Source organism: Trachymyrmex cornetzi, unplaced genomic scaffold, assembly GCF_001594075.2.
Source record: "Trachymyrmex cornetzi isolate Tcor2-1 unplaced genomic scaffold, Tcor1.1 scaffold299, whole genome shotgun sequence".
NCBI classification, from domain to species: domain Eukaryota; kingdom Metazoa; phylum Arthropoda; class Insecta; order Hymenoptera; family Formicidae; genus Trachymyrmex; species Trachymyrmex cornetzi.
The window spans coordinates 2,175,660-2,199,040 of NW_017297680.1; the positions used below are offsets into that span (position 1 = coordinate 2,175,660).

General features: G+C 35.7%; 1 protein-coding gene across 2 annotated transcripts in view; it reads left to right on the forward strand.

Moving 5' to 3' along the window:
• The window catches only part of Rap1 (RAS oncogene family member Rap1), a 26,217-nt gene extending 2,951 nt beyond the window's left edge, over positions 1–23,266 (forward strand). The window contains exons 1-4 of one of the 2 annotated variants that reach the window (XM_018509434.1): positions 11,443–11,592; positions 21,697–21,974; positions 22,273–22,554; positions 22,754–23,266. In XM_018509434.1, coding sequence (XP_018364936.1) covers positions 21,792–21,974; positions 22,273–22,554; positions 22,754–22,843 — 555 coding nt within the window. In that variant the 5' untranslated portion in view covers positions 11,443–11,592; positions 21,697–21,791 and the 3' untranslated portion in view covers positions 22,844–23,266. Of the gene's footprint in view, positions 1–11,442; positions 11,593–21,696; positions 21,975–22,272; positions 22,555–22,753 lie in introns of those variants that run through there. The other variant, XM_018509433.1, reaches the window with a different exon arrangement.
• Positions 23,267–23,381: the final 115 nt, after the last annotated feature.

Consider the following 23,381-nt stretch of genomic DNA (forward strand, 5'->3'; position numbering starts at 1 on the left):
GAGGCCGGAAATCGTTCACGGCGTCGTCGGCGACCGCCCGCCGCCTTCGCGCCGGGAATCGAAGGCGAACCGCACGTTCGGTTCAGGGGACGATCGGTAATGGGTGCTTTACTGGTTTCCGTTTGGTGACACAAGTTGTCGTTCTATCTTCGTTCACTTCCCGAATGTCAGAAAGATAGAATGATGTTTATGTCGATATTTGTGTCAATAAATGGAAAGCGGCCAACGAATTCTTCCCCTTCCCTATCCCCGGAAAAATTGTCAGGCCTGTTCCTCTCGGTCGAACCCGCATGGCTCGTCTTTGAGGGAAGAGGAGAAAAGATGAATCATGCAAGAAGTCGAGCGATTCGAGACGGTCCGAGATCGGTAAACTGAGTCTGCGGCACCGGCGGGGATCGGTGCCTCGAGTGTCACGTTTTTCTCGCGGCGAGTCCGCGTCTCGGGGAGGACATAACTTCCCTCCGAGGGAAACGGGCGTTGTTTCGTCCTCTCGTTATCTCCTCGTGATTTTCCCAAGCGAGCGAGACAACGCGCGAGTGCGAGCGAGATCGCCCGGCTCGCTCTCCTCGCTTCCAAGTTCCACACCGGGCAACTAGCGTTTCCTCTTACGGTCACGGCCCGCCCGAGCCGCTCGCGACAGCTCGCGATATACGCGACGACAGGAGTTTCCTCGCGGACTGCCGTCGTTTTCGTCGAGGATTCGGGGAGGAAACGACTAAACGTCAGGCGGATCACGCCGGGCGGTGTAGACCGATCCTTCGTCTCTCTTTCTCTCTCTCTCTCTCTCTCTTTTCCTCTGTTTTCGTCCTTCCCGTTTTTCGCACGTGGATAGACGAGGAGATGCGGTTGCACTGTAATTGGGTACTAACGAGCACATCTGTAGGAATATCTTGCGGAGTTTCCTGCGTGACTAATGCGACGAAGAAATAAATCGCTTGGAGGTAGATCGTCGGGGACAAAGGCGAGGTTCTTTTCGGCCGTAGTTCCTTGCACTCCCTTTCTTCCTCTCTCGGTGTTTAAAATATAAAATAGACGCGTGCTCTCACGGAATATCTGACTAGGGGAGTAGGAGGAAACGTGAGTGACTGTACGGAAATGCAGGAAAATATGAGAGAAAAGTAGAAAAATTAAGTCCGATTAATTCAATCTTTCTCTTGTCTATATTTTTTTCTCATTTATCTTTGTTTCTGTTTATAGAGAAAATGAGTCTGATTGTATGATAATAATTGAAATGTTGGTAGATTCAATTATAAAAATATACATAGTTGAATCTATCAAATATTCTAGTTGATGTAATCAAAAATTCAGTTACGATAACTAGAATTCTGACTAGTATGATCGGAATGCGTTTTGTTTGTACTTCTTGTTGGTACAAACGCTAGAAACAGAGTCTGGTTGCGTTAATTGGAACTTTGATTGAAAATAAGCAAACAGAACGTTCTGTCCATTTTCAACCGGACATTTTTCTCAGTGTGTAATATATATTTTCTTTCCATGACATACCGGAAAAGAGCCTGGTTGCATTAATTGGAATTAATTGGTTGAAAATAAATCAGAGATTTTCTGGCTGATTCTATTGTAATTTTAATTGAAAATAACTAGAATAAACAGGATTCTGATTGATCAGAATTTCTAATTCGCCCAGTTTTAATCAGAAATTTTTCCCATTGCAGAAGAAATCAAATAAACTCGAGCTCAAATTACCTTTTTACAATCTACCAGTTGTTAAGCTCAATTGAAAAATTTGTCTATTAGGATTCTGTCGGGAGCATAAAAACGATCGCTGCATCCGTTCGATGCATCAACTTGAAGTTATAGGGTCTTTTAAATCTGAGCGTTGACACGAATCTCGTCAATTTAAACCCGTAACGCGGTGACGGGAGAAAAGAATAGGGATTAATCATTTTAATATCGAAGAGAATGGGGGAGAGAGTCGAATGCAAGGGAAGCAATGCACTAGAGAGAGAGAGGTTGTATCCTCTATTCTCATCGCGAATCGCGGATCATGTAAAACTGGAGCTTAGGAGTAAAATCGAAAATCGCTCTTCGACGCGCAGAGCTTTGGAGTTTTTAAGCTGCACAGCCTTGATCCACTCTTTCTCTTTACGCTGTATTTTTTTTTTATAGAAGACAATTTTGATGATTGATCCATGGCCTTTTCAACAAAGATCACGGAGAACCGCATGGCGTGTTCTAATCTGTAGTCGACTCACGTGAGTCATCCGCGTCGCGCAGGAAGTGGCTTCTGGGAAGAAAGAATGTCGACATAATGCTGATCGGATATTCTTACTTGTTGTATGTGAGAGATTCTGTTTAAACATCGACCGAAAAAAGAAGGAATATTTTTTGTTTATAATCTTTCTGTAACAAATAACGTGGACAAAGGACGATTATTTATGAACAAACTGCGAGCAATCGAATGTCGTTTATGTAATATATATTTTCTTTCTGTGTCAGAAAAAATCAAATAAAGATAGCTCCAGATGACATGAACAATGTAGACCAACTTTGCACACATTCACTAAATATTGACCTACATTTATATGGATAATTAAACATATTATGTGTCTAATATTTGTTAATATTGTCGTACATTGGCTATATTATCTGGAACCGCCTTTAATTACTTCCTGATGCTCGTTTCTACCACACTGAAAAAAATGTTTCGTTAAAAATGGATAAACCAGAAAATTTTGATTACATTAATCAGAATTCTATTTATCTCAACTAAAATTTTAATAGATTTAACCAGAAAATTCTAGTTGATTTCATCAGAATCTTCTAATTTATTCATTTTCAACCAAACATTTTTCTTAATACAATGTAGTTTAATTTTAATCTCGGTTTAATTAACTCTTCACCTTTTCTAATTCTTAGAATTAGAAAAAGATGAAGAGTTAGTTGATCCGAGATTAAAGTTGACCTTTACCGTACAAGACCAGGTCATTAATGATCGAGCAAATAATTCCTGTTTGTTCAAATTTCTTTGAGTCTTTCAATAATTATAAATTATACTATATTTTATTATTTTCCAAAATGAAGTTTCAATATTTATTCTAGACAGTTGAAAGTATCTTGGTGAGAAAGTATATTGATCCATGTTTGGACGGATGAGGCACCAAATTGCGCCTTATATTGTAAGAATTAATCTATACTGGTAGAAATGAGCATGAGAAAAATTTCTGGTTGAAAATAAATAAACCAGAAGATTTTGATCATAGAATTAGAATTCTGGTTATTTTACAAATTATAGAATTATAACAGATTCGTTCAGAAAATTTTGATTTGTCCATTTACGATTAGAATTCCAATCAATGCCATACTCTTTTTCCAATGTATCACCTGCCAAATGTTAAGCTTTCTCATTTGAAACATTCATTTATTGGAATTTTTGTCGGGATTATAAAAATAATCTTTTTATATAAAAATTCGTATTTCTTGTCGATTTCACAGACCGAAGGGTGATATCCATCTCAAAATTTGCACGTCTCACGACCGATATTTTTCCCGCTAATGTAAAATCCGGGTATGTAAAAATTTACGATGGGAAAACGCGAATTCAATTCGAACGCGGCCGTATAAACTTCGAATTAATATAACGTCATAATGCCTCGTGAGATTTGCTTTGCAATTCGTGAGTACGTTTCGTCGATTTTACTCTTGTTCGTATTTGCGCGCGAGCATTGCATTATTTGCTACTTGTTGAACCGTAAATAACATTAGATAGCATGTTAAACGCTACGGCGTGGTTAATACATGTTGTATTAAACGCAACTGATGCACTTAAGAAGTTACCGTCGTAGTACATGATAACATAAGGATAAGCCATTTTGAACGTTTCGAAATATTGTAGACCCCCGAAGATAATACAAAAGCTTTTACGGCGCAAAATTGCAAGGAAGTGCAATAATAGTTTTCACGCGGCAGCTGATGTGCTAATCGACACGTGATGCTAGAGAAAGACCAGACATATAGTTAGCGTCTACGATATCATCTCGTATCGTATAAAAACGATAAAACATTTTATTTAAGCGATAACTTACCAACACGGACCGATCATCCTTGAAAAATGAAACAAGAAATCTTACTCCACGTTGTTTGATCGATGGTTACGAACGATTATAAAGATTGATGCCGTATTTACGCGGTTTTATTCTTGTAATAGAGTTTTCTTATATATATTTATATTATCGGTTTCCAGGATGCATTGACAGGAATATTACACAAACACACTTCTCTGTTATACAAATGAATATAGATTTAGGCGGTTTATAATACAGTAATATAATTTCCATTAATTTCATGTTTCTAGAATCTTGCCAACAAAAATAAATAAGTAACTAGTAGAATAATATTAGTAATGATCGATATGCCTTGTCATCGTGTTCAGCAATTTTGTATACGGAAATATTTTGCCGAATTATCTAAACATTTAGGTAAATACAGATATGAAAACAATTTTGTTCAACCGTTAAAATAATTACGTAGGATGCTCGAACTGGTTGGAATATCAAAACTTCTTGCAGCATTGCTCATCATGTTTGCGTTTACTATATTAATTGTTAGTGTAATTATTTTGATAACCAACGTTGTTAAATATCAAAGGAGCAATGGTAACCCAATCTCTTGAATTAAATAACACTGTTACTTTTAACTTTCGTGTGTGTCGAAAAATAAATCAATCCATTACTGTAATTTTTTCAAAGTAAACAACGTCTATATTAATGAATATTCTTAATAAATAATGAAATAAATTTAAGACAAGTTCAGTATATCAGTCTTAGTAATTTGTTTAACTCTATTTTTTTAGTTAAAATAACGACGTATAGGAGCAGTGTAGGAGCAGACTTATACACGGAGACAATTGTCTTTTAAAATTTACCCTAAAAATATGGTAGTACAATACAATATATGTATATATATATATTTTAAAGATTTTTACCATACTTCAGTAAAATTAATCAAACTTATTTTATACTTTATTGTAGTTTTATTTAATGAATGAAAAAGATTTACATTAAAATTCTTCGAAATACAATGTCTCACGACTATCATATATTTTCAGAGTAAACTTTAAGAAAAAATTCTCTCCATGTAGAAATGACTCAAATAATTCAGATTGGGTATAATTTGACATTTGAATTTAACAGTAAACAAAATTGTTTTCAGATCTGTGTATCTACATAATTTTTAGATTTTTCAGAAAAATTTTCCGTGTATTTAATTGAATTTATAAAAGAGTTGAAAATTTTTTTAAAATAAGGGAATTAACACCCTTTTTTCTCCTCTGCTTGCAAAGCCCCTTCGATCAGCAGCCAGGTCCCCAGCTGCGTCGCGTCTCCTGGCTCCGCGTCCGCATGTTTCACGCTCTTACAACGCTCGCCATTTCCGCTAATCTCCTGGAAACTCGTTAAGTTTATTCAATTTACCGTAATCGTTCATTCGTTTGTGATAATTTGATTTTCGTCGGGCGAGATTTTACACACGAGTTGATACATTCCAGATCGCCGAAATTAACGCGGGATTCGCGAGCAAGATGAGAAATAAAAAAGATTCCCCTGAAATTTTAAACCTCGTGGAGCGAGGTTTAAAAATATAAATGGCAGAATTGTTCGGAATTTTATTGTCAACACCAGCAATCTCTCTCTTGAAAAGCTTTACACCGAGAACCGAGTTTGTTGCGATATATCGCGTTGCGTAAACATTTCCATTGATAAACGCGAAACCAAGCAACTGCAGTCGCGACTGCGTAAATTCGCAGCTACAAATGATCGCGCCTGTTGAATAGCGGCGATTCTGCTGTGAAAACGAGACTCTATTCGACTTTGAACTCGATAACGTCTTTGACTTACGTCTCGTTTTCGAAATAGCTCACTCGCATCGCGTAAATACCACTGTTTTCGCGCCAATATCGCGCTATTTCGGGTAAAGTTTTCGTGTTTCTTGCTAACTCGATTGCACATTTACACTCCGAAGAAAAAAAACATTGTACAAGCCTGACCGTCGTATTCGATTCTGTTAAACTCCATAAATGCGAATCCACTTCAAAACTCGAGAAAATATTAGAGTCGTTCGATTAAATAAATATTGGTTTTTATATTTGTAACGTAACAATGTTTATTCAATGAAAGGGGTACACACACACACACACACACACACACTCTCTCTCTCTCTCTCTCTCTCTCTCTCTCGTTGATAAAATTACCTTAAAAAAAAAAAACGCCAGGAGGATAACATTTATAATTTCCATGAAATATTCAATGTGAACGTTTTACTGCGAAGCTTAATAAGGGCCTCTGAGGCTTACGCACCATAAGGTTCACGAACCCCATGACTCACTGCGTGACATGCAATGATTCGGCTTATGGAAACTTTTTTTATCGATGAGGTGTGTCACGGTGTTTTTTTTTTTTTCATTCTTCGACCTCTTCCATATAATTTTTAGCACTTACTGCTAAAATTAATGTAAGCCCTTAATAATAAAAATAATAACAAATAAATTTATTACTGTACTAAAATAGTAATATTGAAATAATAATAGTAAATTTGCTACTACTATTTTAGTGATAAATTAATTATATATCCGCTATATCAAATTATATCCGATTATCCTATTATAGGATATATAAACTTATATTAATTTTTTAAAGATTTATTATCAAAGGTTAAAAGCTATATAATTATAAAGTTTTTTTTTAAATATATTTATTATTACTATTTCACTACTATTATTCTATTATTACTATTTTATTACTATTAATATTTTATTCGACAATAAATCCTTGAAATTAAAATAAAATTTAATAATCCTATATCAGATATATATAGATTGAAAAATTTATAAATTATTTCGTATTGTTTTTAACGTTAAATAACATAATAACGTGTGAAGATAATAACATATGAAGATAATATTACACATTCATTATACTACAATAATCTTACAATATTCGCATTATGAAAGCCGGTCAGACCGGCCATTTTAACCATGAAGCACTTTTTCTCAGCCACGAAGCCTGCATTCTCGTAAATTTATAATCAAGACTAGCGAATGAAAGCAGAATACAAGCTGCCTATATACATTAATTGTTTCATTTCACGACGCGTATATAAAATATAGATAATTAGTTTATTAAATAACTGTCGAACCCCCCCCCCCCTGTTCTCATTCAGCGTTAACATTTATGGTGTTAAGCGAACTTTCATATCACGCATTATTACGGCGATGCATAATACATGCCCTATATACGAAGCCGGCCTTAGGAAGGCGAGTGATTTCCTGCATTTGTCCCGCGTAGGCAGTACGTGTGATCCTACTCGTCTGATTAACATATGAATTCTTCAGACACAAAATCAATGTGTAGGCTCTCCTCGCAGAAGAGCTATGCGATATTATTCTGCCGATATTACTTTTCTCGTAAAATCACTCGGAATGCGAGGAGTTGTATGAGTTGGAATAGAAGTAGACCGATTATTCAAGATTTATTAGTTAAGAGAAAGTTCGAGGTATCCATTAAGTAAGTATAGATTATTAGGTAAAAAATTGCAAGAAAGAAGTCTGGATTTGATATTCTTACGTTGATAAAAGAGTAATTTGACGTAGTACAACGGCAATAAATTGCAAAGCGCGGGATTTAATTAGCTCCCGTTTATTAGTGCGTTAAATAAGTCGGAGATTTGTCGAAAATAAAAGTGTACCTGTGGTAATTAACGTGATAAACTAGTGAAATTGCTAAGGTAATTGGCCGCATTAGTTCGAGCACGCGTCTATAACGCCGCGTTGTACGATAATAATCACGTCTATGCCTGTGTACGTTGTACGCGTAAACCATGCGAGAAAAAGAGGGATGACGATGTTATAATTAAATAAAATGATGAATTCCGGTAGGTATTATTTGATATTTATCGAGACGTCTCTAACTCGCGCGCGCGCTTGGAGATTTTAACATCGATCTTACAAATCCTAAATTAATTATCGTATGTTAATTCGGTATGTGCTTGACGTAGTTAACGCCGGTGTTTGTCTGGCAGACACGACGTAGACCTCGTATGTATCGGTTTCGGACAGTGATGTTACACGTGGTCAAATGGCAACTGACACATTCGGACCATCTATTAGCTGTCTAATACAGCGTCGAGTGCAATGGGAATTTGCATCGTATGTCCTTCCCATGAAGAATCCTTTCTCTCTCTCTCTCTCTCTCTCTCTCTCTCTCTCTCTCTCACACACACACACACGTTGAAAAAACGTCGATAGAACTCTTGAATATTTTGCGATGGTACATTGAACGATCCGATTAAATAGAATAAAAATTCAAGTCCAGAATTAAATTCAACTTCGATATTAAATTTTTTTTTAAACAAGATTAATAATGTAAATTCTGTTCTCTTTCGGACAGTCTCGACTTCAATTATCGAGCTTAAGTTAGAATCTAAAGTAGAAAAAAGTGGGTTAAGATTATCGTTCGATCAGGTCTTTCAATTTTAGCTTTTCGTTTAAAGGATGACGACCAATGAAAAGAAGAGCTAGTACAATTGGAAAAGATCAATGATATCATGTCACTTTTTTGTCCTTTCGATGGGAGTTTACACTATTTTTAATAAGAGCAAAGATGTCTGTCCGTCCCAGATTCTCAATTTATCGAGCATTAGTTAAACAACGGATGTATTATATAGGAAAAGGAATGCACGTACGCAAATAATTAGCCAACTGCACGATAAGACAGCCCGCATGATTATCGCTGCAACTATGATAGTGTGTGCTTCAACACTGCATTGTCTTACCGTACTGTGTAGTTTGGTTGCGAGAACGCCTGCCATTATCACGATTTATGCCGCGTCAACGACAGAAATAAAACTGAAGCTACTCTCGCGACCGCGTTTCGTGTGAACGTCGCTTAACCACCGTTGCGCAACTAGGTACACGCAATTTGCTTCCTGTTAATCAAATGCGATACATTTTTACATGAGATTAACCCTCGTGGCCTCGGTTTGCTAAGTATATGAAAAACATGCAAGCGAGAAATGGGACTTTCAAATGAGATTTCTTAATTATTTATTCAATTATGAAATTAAGTTTTCTTATCTTTTAGACTTGTGAATTGAGACGAGTGCACTGAAAAAAATTTACTAAATCTCAATACATATTTCTACGAATAGTATTAAATAAACATTTACTTACAGTAAATAATGCCTGGTTTATGCTTCGGTCTTAACTCTAAAATCCTAAAATTCAGCCAATGGAAATTTCAGTTAGAACTGGTAGTCTTATTGACTGAATTTTAGAATTTTAGGGTTAAGAGACCTAAGCATAAACCAAGCATATATATTTACTCAATAAAAAAAAGATAGTTAAATTAATGATTTTTTAATTAAATAAATATATGTATATGTTTACGTTTAGTAAGTATTTACTTAGAACTGTTCAAGCAAATATTTATTAAAATTTATTTTTTTTTTTAATGTGCACTAATCAGAATGATTGATGTGCGGTGTTATGGTATAATGGGAAATAAATCATTGTGGGAATATCCTAATATTAATATGAATAACTTTAAACACAAAGGAATAACGGCAACGATCGATTTATGCGGATATTGTATACATATATAGAAGCCTTGACCAGAAGTATAAAGTAATTTATTGCATTTTCTTGGAAAAAACGGTAATAAAATTCAAAAGAAAACTAATATAATATTAAAATTGTTATAAAATGGAATATTTTTGAATAAAACTCTTTCAAATTTATTTTTCGTTAAATATAACGTTTCAATTTGTGAGAGTGCTTCATACTTTTGGCTAAAGCTGTATATATGTGTGTATATATATATACCTATATATATATATATAGTTATAAGTATGTCGGATGTTGCATAAACAACCTAATATTTTTTGCGATATTTTCTTTTTTTTTTTTAAACAACTATCGCAAAAAGTTCGTAAAGCTAGACGGGAGAGATTCACGGATTTTATTGATCACTTCCCACTGAGGTAAAATAACCGATAGTTATTTCATGGTGAAAACTGGCAACACAAGGATTATTTGCTGTATTTAACAGAAAATATTCAGTAGAAAAAACTATGGACTGGATCGTTTTTATGGTAGACTGAAGTTTCTTTTGTCAATTACATTTTTATTTCGTAGTCATTAAAAATCACATTCCTGCTCCATTAAAGTATTATAGATTAAATGTTATTTTAAGAAGAGAAACTTGGGAAGTAAAGCCTGACATGGCTTTCACAAGTTTCTTAGGACTTCTGGGGCGCGATGGGGCGACAGTTTCGCGCTTCATAGAACTTGATGGTTACTGAACCGTTTTTGTAACTGGACTTGTATTTAATTCTGTTTCTTTTGTTTTCCGTAAGTCCAAATTTAAATAATGTTTATACATGTCGATATAATTTTAATTAAATATTTTTGCATTTTTCATATACAAATATTCATTTAGAAATGAAAGATTTCGCGGAATATGAAATGTGAAAGAATAAGAAGCAACGTCTATGAAGTTATGTATTTTAAAGAGAGAAATGGGTCACATCAGATCCGACTGAGACAATAAAACAAGAACATTGGCAGGCATCCCTGCTTATTTTCTTTAATCCACGGATTTTAGTTTGGCAACTGTCATATCGTTTAGCGTATATGATTCATTAATAATGATAATATTTAGCGAAAATCTGTTATTTAGCGTGGGTATATCAGCACCTAGTCGATTGATCACAAACAATCGATCACGTTGCAGCAATAAAATCATGTTTCAATGGACAAACGCAGCACCATTTATACGGTGAAAATTCTATAAACTTTCGACATCGGTAGCACACCACTGTAGTAAGCTCGATTGACCGTGTTTATCCGATGGAACCAATGTTCACAAACCAGCACGAATAAGCAACGCATAAAAGAAAAGAACTCATTTATGGTAGAGTCTAAAAAAAAAATATTAAATTCGATATTACTGAATAGTTCAGAGTTATAACGAGAAAATTATCTAAAAGATAACATTTCAAAATCTGTGTGTGGGATATGGAAAGAAGGATATTGTTATTTCACTATAGCTTTTATTATTTCCCTATCTTCGTCTTTTAAGCATTTATCATGAATAATATTAATGAATTTATAATATCTGTGTGTAAATATATCGTAGAATTCTTGCATAAGCTTCTGTTATATTCCCAGATTAACTCTCGACGGAATTAACGTCGAGATATAGAAGACACACACGAGAGACGTAAATTCACTCGCACACAGACGACACGTTGAAGAAACGTTAATCGGTACGAGCCAGTAATTGGGTCATACCGTGTCTCCAGGCTTCGCGGTAGACGACAGGCGGCCAATCTGTGACGCGCGGAGGCCGGAAACTGGTAGCCTAGAAACCGGAAACCGAATCGGGCTGGCAGATCGCCGGGATGCTTGCGAAGAGAAACGTGATATACGCACCCTGCGCGAGATCCGACAATCGAACGCGACTCTCGCATGAAATGTGCATGCATACGTCAAGCGATAGGGAATGAAATCTGCTAGACGAGATAAAACCTGCAAGCAGTCGCGAGCGTTACACGCGTCCCGCTTCAGTAGATATTTCAGAGGTGAGACAGACTTTCTGATGTAAACGCCTATAAATGAAAGTGATTTTCTATATTTAGCCGTTTATGTATCGAACGCTGAGGAACTCACAGGTGCTTGGTAGGAAAAATACTATTGAGAGTATCGAGAAGTACTTTTCACGTATATGATGCGCCAATGCTTGATCATATATCATATATTCTGATTAATCATTGCACTAACGAGGATATACTCACATATAGCTTCTTTCTTTCAAAAGTAACTAAAAAAATTAATTCAGTTCTTTGCAGCATCTTAAAATGCTTATCATTAGCATCTTTAATTCTTTTTAACCCTAGCTGTAGACAATGGGATTCCAGAAACTCTAGTGCAATTTGCTAAATCGAGATTTTTTCGTGGTTCTAAACTTTTCTTTTTCTTTGAATGTATATATCTCGAGATTCTTTAATTATATCGACTTTTATATCATGGACTTGTTTCCTTAATCAATTCTCCATCGATTGAAAAAAAATTAATTGAAATATGTTCATTTGTACGGTAACAAATATGGATGGGCCACACTGGGATCCCCAGAGACCAGAGTGTGTATTACTAGGGTAAATTGACAATCAATTTAATTTGGGATGTTATTTTCTCAGCTTCAGTTTATAATTGCGTTCTAAGTTCGACAAACCAAATCGACGCAGAACTGAAAAATGTATTATTTAGGACCAAGATCCATTTTGATCGAAAATAAGATTCTTTCTATTATTTGATTTATTCATATTGGTCTAATTATTTTCAATTATAATTCTCAAAAGATTTAATTAAATTTAATTAAATTTTCTAGACTAAGGCAAAAACTATTTTTCACTTAACAGAAAACAGTTGATTAATCAAATAATATTGGCAAAAAGAATGTATTTTTAACTGATCAGACATTATTTTTGTTTCATGATTTTTAAAATTACCTTTTTTTAGTTGTAATTATTTTTATAATTATGTTAGTTTACTTGATGATTGATAGGGTAACTAACTTATTCATGATAATAAAATCGAAAACCACATTTTTTAGAGCGATGTGAACCTAGAGCCCAACTTTATCAAAAATAAAAATTAATACTGTAGCGCGTTTATACTTCGTTTGTATCTGTTTGTACCGATCATTATTTCGTTTGTACCTCAAACAGTTAAACAAAAAAGAAAATAAAAAATAGCCAGCGCGCAACTTTAAGATTTTTTAATTTCGTTTATGCCATTCGAAAGAGAATCGTTTGTACCTCTTTTATTTTCGTTTGCCATTTTTTATTTTTCACTTTTTGTTTAACTGTTTGATGTACAAACGAAATAATGATCGGTACAAACGAAGTACAAACGCGCTACGATATTAATTTTTACTTTTGATAAAGTTAGGCTCCAGGTTCACATCGGTATTTTTCAGTTGTATCAAAGTAAATGAATGGTATATCGAGTATATTCAATCTATGCTATGAACATTTAAAGTCGAAGCTGTTTTATTGTAACGATATCAGGATTAGTACAACGTTACTGGTTGCGTTATTATTATCTTGATCTGAAAATAATGTAAGACGAGCGCAAAATTCTTTTATGTTGAATATTTTGACACTTACTAAAGAAAGCTCCACTCTGAGTGCTAGACTAGGACAACAGTAGTTATTCTAAGACGCCCTATATATTTGCTTCCAGAATAATTGCGCGCGCTCCCCTTTCTCATATCGTCAGGTCATTTACAATCATCGCTGTGGTGATGTGCCTTTTATAGAAAGGTACTTGCCCTTCCAACTTCATAGTCCTTCCTGCACGAAGGACTTTCCTCTTTGGGGGAATTATATACATCGTGTCAGATTCGAGGGGAACGACTCCCTCACCGTGTAAGATATAAGGCAAATACATAAAAATAAAAGAATGTTGCGAGAGTTTCCTTTTATTCGTATCAATGTCAGCGGCCGATAAGCATATGTCTAATGTATTTCAAGATTTTTCCAATATATTTACCGTTACTTCGAGACTTCTTCAGACTCGAAGTGGTTAAATACTTGTCAATATCACTAAGAGAAAAGGGTATATTTTCGTGATCATAATTGCATGGTAAAATAGTTATGGTCAGAAGCTTCATTATTTATAATTATTACTACTATGATGTTAGTAATATGTTTATATAATATGTATCAAAAAATATATGGTTGGCTTCGAAAACAATTGTAATTTCTATACTTTTTTGTGTATATAATTGTATGATTTATACAAAAAGAATGATTTTGCTAAAATTTTAAGTTGATATAGATCTGAAAATAATTGTTTTCGACCATCAAAATAATTATGTGGGAAACTCAAGCATAATGAGCGATGCTGCATAAAGTTTTAACATTCTACCAACCAGTTTAAGTATCTTACATAATTATTTTGATGAGAGAGAGAGAGAGAAAGAGAGAGAGAAGATTTAAACAAAATTATTTTCAGATTTATATCTAGCAATCAAGCTAAATTTTTAGATATTTAACAGAACCGTTCTTTCTACGTAATTATTATTAATATTACAAAGGAAGAAGTAGTATTAATTCTGGTTGAAAATTAGCCAAATCAGAATTTTCTGATTGAATCTATTCTAATTTAGATAACCACATTTCTGCTTGATATAATTAGAATCTTCTGCCTCGTTCATTTTTAACTAGAAATTTTTCTCAGTATACAGCAATAATAACTATAAAACTGAAGCTTTTAACCCTATAATTATTTTACTATGCAATTATATTCACAAATATCAAACATTTTTCTCTCATATTCTCGCCATCTTCCTTACTTCGAAATCAATGTCTTTGATAATCGACTAGTAATTGCGTTCGCAGTCTACCATCTCCACGATTTGTACGCGGCAATAGAATTGAAGCAATAATCGATAGTCAAGATGCTTGAGGCGACTGCCGAACATGCCTGTCGAATGATTAAGTTTAAATTTCATTCCACCGTATATTTTCCATCACGTATTGCCGCGTATTTCTGGGGCAGGATACCGGTGCCCACGCAATCCTTGGAAATTACGTTTAATCACGCGTGACGCAACGGAGAATTGATAGTACGTCTTCTGTATTGTTCGTTTCCACACACATGTGCCCTAAGCATCCATAGCTGCAGCCACAGCGCAAGCCAGACCTCCCGAGACCGCGAGATTGACCGCGTTTCGCACCGATACTTTTCAAAGCTTTTTTCGTCGCCGTCCCTTCTTTGACGCGCTCTCTTTCTCCCGCAATCAATCTTCAATCGCGTAACAGAAAATATCGGCCACGATCCTTGGCATCGAAAGTAAGTGAACTTGGGAAGACACGATGGGTTTTTCGCAATCAGAGCGACGAGAATGAATCAGTAAGCCTCAAAGAGTCGAATCTCAAACGTGAGCTTTTCTATAAAAAGCTGGCTCCATAAATTCGTGCGCTACACATATTATGATTAAGTTGTCGCGCTTAAATATGGAGCAAATTTATAATTACATATTCGTTACATGAATTATCCAGGTTTAACAAAAAATAGGATTTTGTTTTTTCTTATTTGATTTATTTTGTATCGGTCTAAACTTTATTTATAATTATAATTGACTTATAATTATAATATTATAATAACAATTTGAGCAGTCTGCTTTAAATATAAAATACGAGGATAATAGTGCGAGCGTAAGATTCTCAATTCTGGACGCAGGATTTTTACGGATGTAACGCTTTAAGCCTTTGAGCGGCATAGGAACGTTTGAAGAGCAAAAGAATTAACGGAGCTTTTAAGAGCTAAATTGTGGGCTTATTTTATTTTTATTCCGAACCCATCGCTCGTCTGGCCGAGTGTCTCCCGCAACGGCGATGATTGGTTTCGGTCGTTCCACCTTCTGAGCGAGACGCGACGTGATGCGAGGCGACGCGACGCGACGCGACGCGACGCGCTCGCGGCATGCGTGTGCGTGCGTAACAACGGGCGTACACATCGATGACGATAGCGCTTCGCCTTCGAGGAGTAAAGACCCGGTTGGGTGAAGTGACTCGACGTCGGTAGAGGTGACCGAGTGCAATCAAGTGTATCGGGAGTCGCTGGAGCAGATAACGTATTTACAGGTCAAAGTGATTGGCGGCGCGACGGTGTATATGCGACACATCCCTCTTGCTCCCTGTGTAAAGCTCGCACACACACGGACGTGACAGACACAGGTCCTTGCACGCGTCCGGGATGTACAACGGCGATTGTGCCTCATAGCACTCGCCGATATGTACGTGTCAGTTACGCGAGGGTCATGTATGCGCGTGTTTACGCGGCAAAACGCACACATGTACACTTAAGACTATGTGCAAGCTTTGTGTAACGAGTCTTCGTCGAGTGTTTCGATGGCAAATTCGGGGTCCACCACGAATTTGCTGTCAAAGTACTTGCGGGAGCATCTTGTGAGAAATCTCCGATGGGGTAATCACTTAATGTAATCGTGGGATAGAGTTCCCGAAATTATTATAAAATTCATATGAAATTCCTATGTATGATCCGATAAATATACATGTGTAATTCCTAACCACGAGGAATCATTATGCAATATTAGATAAAATCGTTTAAGATACCAACTCAAGAGCTATGTGCCAAACTAATGTAATTTCCCAACAAATAAAAATGTAAAAGATGTAACAAATGTAAACAACTATTATAAACTTACAATATATTAACAAATGTAAACAACTATTATAAACTTACAATATATTAAATTCAACATATAAAAATCTATAAATCATAAAATAATAATGGATTAACTCGATGACATGACATATATCATGTCATTTTATGATTTATAGATTTTTATATGTTGAATTTAATATATTGTAAGTTTATAATAGTTGTTTACATTTGTTACATCTTTTACAATTTTATTTGTTGGAAAATTACATTAGTTTGACTCATAGCTCTTGAGTTGGTATCTTAAATTGTCATTAATTGAGCCGTTTATTAAATATCTTAATTTTAAAATCGTTTATTTTACCAAATAATCTCATATGTATAGTAAAGAAAATTATTTGTAATCAAATGATACTATACGAAATCATGTAATCTACGGAACAATATTTCAGTTAGTATAGTTACCCTCTCGGAAATCTCGCAGGTTGCAGATTATAAATAAGGTCGATTTCGTTCCATTCCGATAAATTCGTAAGAGGATCATGAAATTGGTAAAAGTGAGCAGTGAATCGATGAGAAAGCTCAGTCCAAGACATCTGCGGAGTCAAGAACGCGATCGTCTCTCTTCTCGAATCTATATTCTTGAAATATCTTATAATCTTTCCATCTTAAGTTGATTCCAAATTTTTACATTGAGAAAAAATGCTGTTGATTCAATTAAAGTCTATATTACGGCCTGTCACTAACATAAGTAATTAATTCATGTATATTTTTATTGACATAAAGGCCTTGATTATTGAAATAATAATTTATGCCTTTATGTCAATAAAAATATACATGAATTAATCACTTATGTTAGTGACAGCCCGTAATATAGACTTTAATTGAATCAACAGCATTTTTTTCTCAGTGTAAGTATTTCTCTTAGAAGATTAGGTTTTGAAATATAACGATGTGACCTCCACAATTAGAAGGCAGAGCGGAGAAAGACTTCGAAATTTTACTCTGAATGATTCGGAAATAATAAATGATAAATGACGAGTTATTTATATGCGAATAGTAGTAAAAATGCAGAGTGCATTCGAAAAATGACACGATTGCAACAGTCATCTTCGCGAGTTGCGTTTTCTGTCGGCAGAAATAAATACTTCACGAGAATGAGAAACTTCGCGAGAAGCCTTGCTTTCTAATTCCCGCGTTTAGCGGCTTTAATTGTCATGGACTGACATCTCCTAGGTAGTAATATACTTAATTAAAGTCAAAGACGAAGGTTGATCAAAGTTCATTCGACCAGTTCGCATCATTCGTAAGATACGCATCAAGTTCTTTTTGGTACGTTTATATACGTAATAGAAACTGGTCGGATATACGTAATAGAAACGGAAAACGAGTTAATCAATAAGTGAAAGCACGATATAGAAAGCATGTAGATACAATAAGAATAAACTGCACATTCCTGAAGTTGTCACCATCAGTTTAAAAAGAATGAGATAACTTGAATCATATATCGCCCTTTCTTTCTCTCAAGTATTGAATTGAAGAGAGATGGTGACAGAGTTGAGAATTGAATCATATCAGCATATCTCAAGAAAGAGACATGCTGATATGATTCAGTTCTTTCTAATGAAGTACAGATGCTAAGATCAGACAATGCGTAGTCTGTATCTATTACGTCAGTCGAAAATAGAGACCCTCTCTCAAATATGATGCCATTGCAGAGAGTATAGGATCACGTAAAACTTACGAAAATCTATATACTCTACAATAAAGAGTCAAATATTGCCGCCCTATTTATCTCGAGTATCCAAACTCTTATTTCAAGATCTCTAATCGAAAAATGCGTTAATGCTATGGAAGGTTAAAAAGCAACCGTCTGACATCTCCAAACTCGTCAATGGTCAGGAATTCAGAATTTACGGACCAATGAATTTCTGATAAACTTCCTCGAATCATAAATACAAAATGTCAAGAGAACATAGAGATCGTTTTCGTTTATATATTGTCTATATAAGTTCGTCAGAATTACTCGGTTTCTGCGAATCTCTCATGTTGCATGGAGAGTTCAGGTATCCTTAACAAAGTAAACCATACGGTGCTTATCCTTATCCCTCGAGAGGAATGAATACGGGGCGCAAAACGGCTGGGGTTTCTCTTTTCTTGTCTTGAATACACACGTTGCACGTGTTTGGGAGGGCTGACTCCTCGATTTCTCTATTGGTGAATCTTAAATCTCAAACGGGAAACGCAAAGATTTACTCGCGTTGTTCTACGCGAAATAACTAGGTCAGCAGAATTTTGGCGAACTTTCCTCTAGTCTGTATTTAAACGTTTGTGGATGTATGTGTGTGTGCACTAAAGCTTTAGATATATCAAAGTAGCGCAATCCTTTTATCTGAGTCGAAATACCGACAACTTTCCTATTGGCTATTTCGACCGTCATTTTCGGTCTAGTTGTCTATCATTCAATAAGCACTTAGTATTATTGGAATATGATATGGGCCTTGTTTGCGTTGCTTGCATTTGGCATCTTCGTTTTCTCTCTTTTCAAGGCCAAATATATATCTATTTCATTTTAAGTGCAAACATTTTTGGGGATTTCAAGCAACGCGAACAAACCTATGGTTAGTAAATCGGAAGATCTTTGCGCTATTTTGGTATATCTAGAGCTTTATGGGTTAATTCTAAGCAGAATTGACGTAGACTCGTAACGTGTTCTCATAAAACTTGTAAGAACTTATGATTAGTATCCTAATTTTATGCGTATGTGTCATAAGACGTACGATTCTTCGTAAATATCTACGATTCCTTGTCAATTTTATGATTAGTAAGAAGCTATTTGTGAAAATATTGTATAAAGGTATAAGCGTTTAAAAATTCTTACAAGTCTTACAAGAATATTTTACGAGTCTTACGATTCTGCTTAGAATTTAGGCATTAGTGTGCCCGTATGTTGCAACTTTGAATGCATTCCGTTTTGTGCTTACAGGGCTTGTAAACATCACTTATCCTTATTTAATATTTGATAAACAAGAATGAACTGATGCTTACATGTTGAAAACGGAACGTATCCTTTGTGTGCGACATTTTTGCAATCGCGGACTGGTATTCATAGTCCGTTCTTGTTACAAAACTGTCTTAAGTAATGTCTTTTAGGTCGCTAATACAGCTCTGTGATTGGTTTACAATATCTCAAGACTGTATTTAAGATAGTCTTGAATATAAGAACTGTGACTTGACCGCAGAGATGTATTAGAGAAACATCGAAAGTTCGATCCACTTGATACTCCTTCTCGAACTTGTTGCCCGTGCTGTTCGCTTTTATACGACCTCCATTAATTCACGATGCACTTAATTGCCCTATATGTATTTAACGAAATTGTGAAATGTAAATACATTATAACGAGAAGCTATAAACGAGCGACGCGTGTATCTCTCTCAAGGCATTATTTCGCAAAATCGAAGATCGATGTTTCATGGTATCAGCACGTCGCCGTGTTATTATAGATACTGTTTGATCTTTGTTAATGAACTTGTAGAAGAACAACACTACCGCGAGCTGCCTGGAGAATGGAGAAAAGTTGACGAGAAATTAAACATGGTCGGCATATACCTTGGAGAGAGCAAGGAAAAACCGTGGAAAAAAAGAAAGCTTGAGAGCTATTCCCCATTCCCGGGAAAGATACACTCGTAAAAGATAACGAAGTTATTTCCTGCCGTGCGTGTTCCTTTCCACGGGTTCTCATTTTTTGTTCACGTGTTCATTTTTCTTAAAACATTGTAATCATGGTTAATCTCATTTTGTAAAGACCAGACAAAGGAGTCGTGTGTTGTCCAAGAAAATACTGAGAAACTTTGAAATTCTATTCCTGCAAAAACGTTCTCTTTCTCCATCCTTTTCCGAAGTGATTGTTATACGAGTATCTTTGAGAACTAAATTTGAAGTTGGTTCGCCGTCGCAGTGACGTACGACACAATTTGTTCGAAAATAGATAACCGATTTTAAATTTGTCAAGTGACATTTCGGCGAATTATTTATTCACGATCAACCTGGTCGGAATAATACCTTATACAAAATTATAGAAGGCACATCGCCATATCTTTCTCTCATGTTAAATATTCACAAATATTCGTTACGTTCGCTAGTTAACAAAATTCAATTTTTTTGCAAAGTAAATAACAATAAATAAAATGAAATTAAATACGGGTTTGAAACGTTCGATGTATCATACATGTACCTATGTAAACAGTAATCGAAAAATACAAAAGTCGAATAAAATTTTTTTTTAATTGTTTGAAATTGTAGAAACGCAAATGAAATCTGACAATGCGATGCGCAGTTTTTAGAAATTTTTTCGAAATTCACACATAAAAGATGTCGATAGTAGTTTATTGTTGTAAAATTTTAAATTCATTTTAGCAGTATTACGCCTTCGAGATAACTTTATCAAACACCGTAACGTTCCAACGAAAGTCCTAGAGTAGCAGCAGCTTTCATTGTACAGGTCCATTCATAAGGTAAATCAATGACGAATTGGCGCAAAGAATTCTGCGGTCGTCGATTGGCCGCAGCGCGTCGCCATGATGCCACCGTTAACCAATCAACATCCTATTCGCGGTATTCGCATTTTCTCTCTTACTCTGTCATTCATCGCGTGAAACAACGCTCTTCAGCGAAGCAAAACACGACAAGGGGAGCAACGCGTGACTTTGTGGAGCAAATGCTACTACTTTCCCGTGAAATAATTAACTATACCGCTTCCGTTTCCGGATGTCAGAATTTTGCATGATATCAGCAGCTTTCAGCTTTAAGTAGTAGCTTGAAAAAGGAAACTTTCCACGAGATCGCGCAGTATAAAGTTCAAATTTAAAATTATAATGGTGCGCTTCAAAATACAATAATGGCACAAAATTGAGCCATCTTTTTAAAAAAATTTAAATACAAAGAATTAAATGTTTATCTCTTTATGACACACAAAAAATATATAGCTGGCATCATAAATGACTATAATTAGTCATTTACAATGTCAATTATATATTATTTTTGTACAACATAGAACTTTAAATATAATTATTATTACTAACATTATAACAGTAATAACCATAAAAATGGAGCTTTTAACTATAATTATTTTACCACGCAATTATAAGCACAAATTATAGTCGCAGATACCAAACACTTTTTTCTCAATATATCTTTATGAATAGCTCTCTTTTTCTATTTAACGAAACAAGTCCTTGACCGATATAATATTAGAAATTGTGGAGATTATTATTCTTCACGGAAGAACATGATTGCCTTCCTATACATATAACAATCCTGGTAATTTATGATAATCACATATATGACCTCTGTTCTACTTCGCATGAAATCACCGCATAAAAAGCATTGAGTCATAAAGGCTGAGTCGTCCCGAAGAAGGTGTGTCATTAAAATTAACCCATTGTGTAATGTTCACGGCCTCTAACTAGACGGTTGCATGTTGTTGTTTCAGGTCCGTCTCACTGAGAGCAAATCAAGGCAAAACGTGGCGGATTCGGTGACCCCTCGACTGTGATCAGGCCCATAGGCAGTAGGTAGGGCAAGGAGATGCGCGAATATAAAATAGTGGTGCTGGGCAGTGGAGGTGTAGGCAAGTCCGCCCTCACTGTCCAGTTTGTCCAGGAAATCTTCGTAGAGAAGTATGATCCGACGATCGAGGACAGTTACCGCAAGCAAGTCGAGGTCGACGGTCAACAATGTATGTTAGAAATTCTAGACACAGCTGGCACGGTAAGTATCTTCCCTCTTAACACATATCTGCTGTTTCTTTATTTCGAATACGCGGATATACCGTTAGACGAGAAATTGATTTTATTTATTTTAGCCTGAGTGTTAATTTTGACTTGTTTTCTTTCTCTACTGTCCGTTTTGTTCACGTAATGTGGAAGTCTTTATGAAGTAGCCTTTACAAAGACATGTTGTTTCATTTATCTCTTAACGCGTCGCGTAACTTTCTCTTTTACTTTATGATTGTAACAATACAGATTGCATTTTTGAGTGACGTTATCATATTCTTGTCTGTTCGCAGGAACAATTCACAGCCATGAGGGACCTTTATATGAAAAACGGGCAGGGCTTCGTGTTAGTATATTCGATAACAGCACAATCAACCTTCAACGACCTGCAAGATCTCAGAGAACAGATCTTGCGAGTAAAGGACACAGATGATGTGCCGATGGTGCTAGTAGGTAACAAGTGCGACCTGGAAGATGAGAGGGTAGTAGGAAAGGATCAGGGTGTCAACCTTGCCCGGCAATTCAATTGCGTGTTTATGGAGACCTCTGCCAAAGCTAAAATTAATGTTCGCGATGTGAGTTGTGACTCTCAATTTCATTTATTCTGATTTAAGCAGCATTTTGTAGTCGTATTTTACAATCTCATTACTCGTCTTATCTTTTAATAAAAGTAATTAGCTCGCAATACTTTGTACAATGCTAATAATGTTGTATTCTAATCGATAAATAGTTGACGCAGTTAAGTTTTAATAACTTGTCATCTTTCGCTTTCAGATTTTCTACGACTTGGTGCGACAAATAAACAAGAAATCGCCAGAGAAGAAGATGAAGCAGAAGAAGAAATCGCTGTGCCTACTTCTGTAAGGTATATGTGGCGGAGCCCATATTCTCCTACATGAAAATCCGAGGATACCAGTGGATTAAAAAAAAGGACCGGAGCGGTTATAAAACAAGGAAGATACTAATGACAAAAGAGGAGGAGGGGGCTGACGGAATATTAGGCGACAGTAAAACGGGAGTCTACGGTACTGAAATCCGAATGGTTGTAAGACGATGGTAGAGAGACGGGAGAATAAGGGGATATAAGGGCACAAGGTAACGCAGCGGAGCGAAGAACGAAGAGATACGTGCAAAGGAACGCAGCGATAAGCGGAAGGAAATATTGTATATAACATTGGTTCCGGGATGGCTCGTGTGCACGCGCAAGCAACGGCGCACAAAGTAGGATACGAGACCCCGCAAGCATCGGTTATCACTGTAGGAATTTTGCATGAATAAATGAAGGGGAAAATGATTAATTAATAGTATATATTTAGGAGAAAGGAAGAGATAAGAAAAAAAGAAACGTTTGTGGACGTGCGCGTGCGCAGGCCACCAGCCCCCATGCATCGCGCTCTCGCCG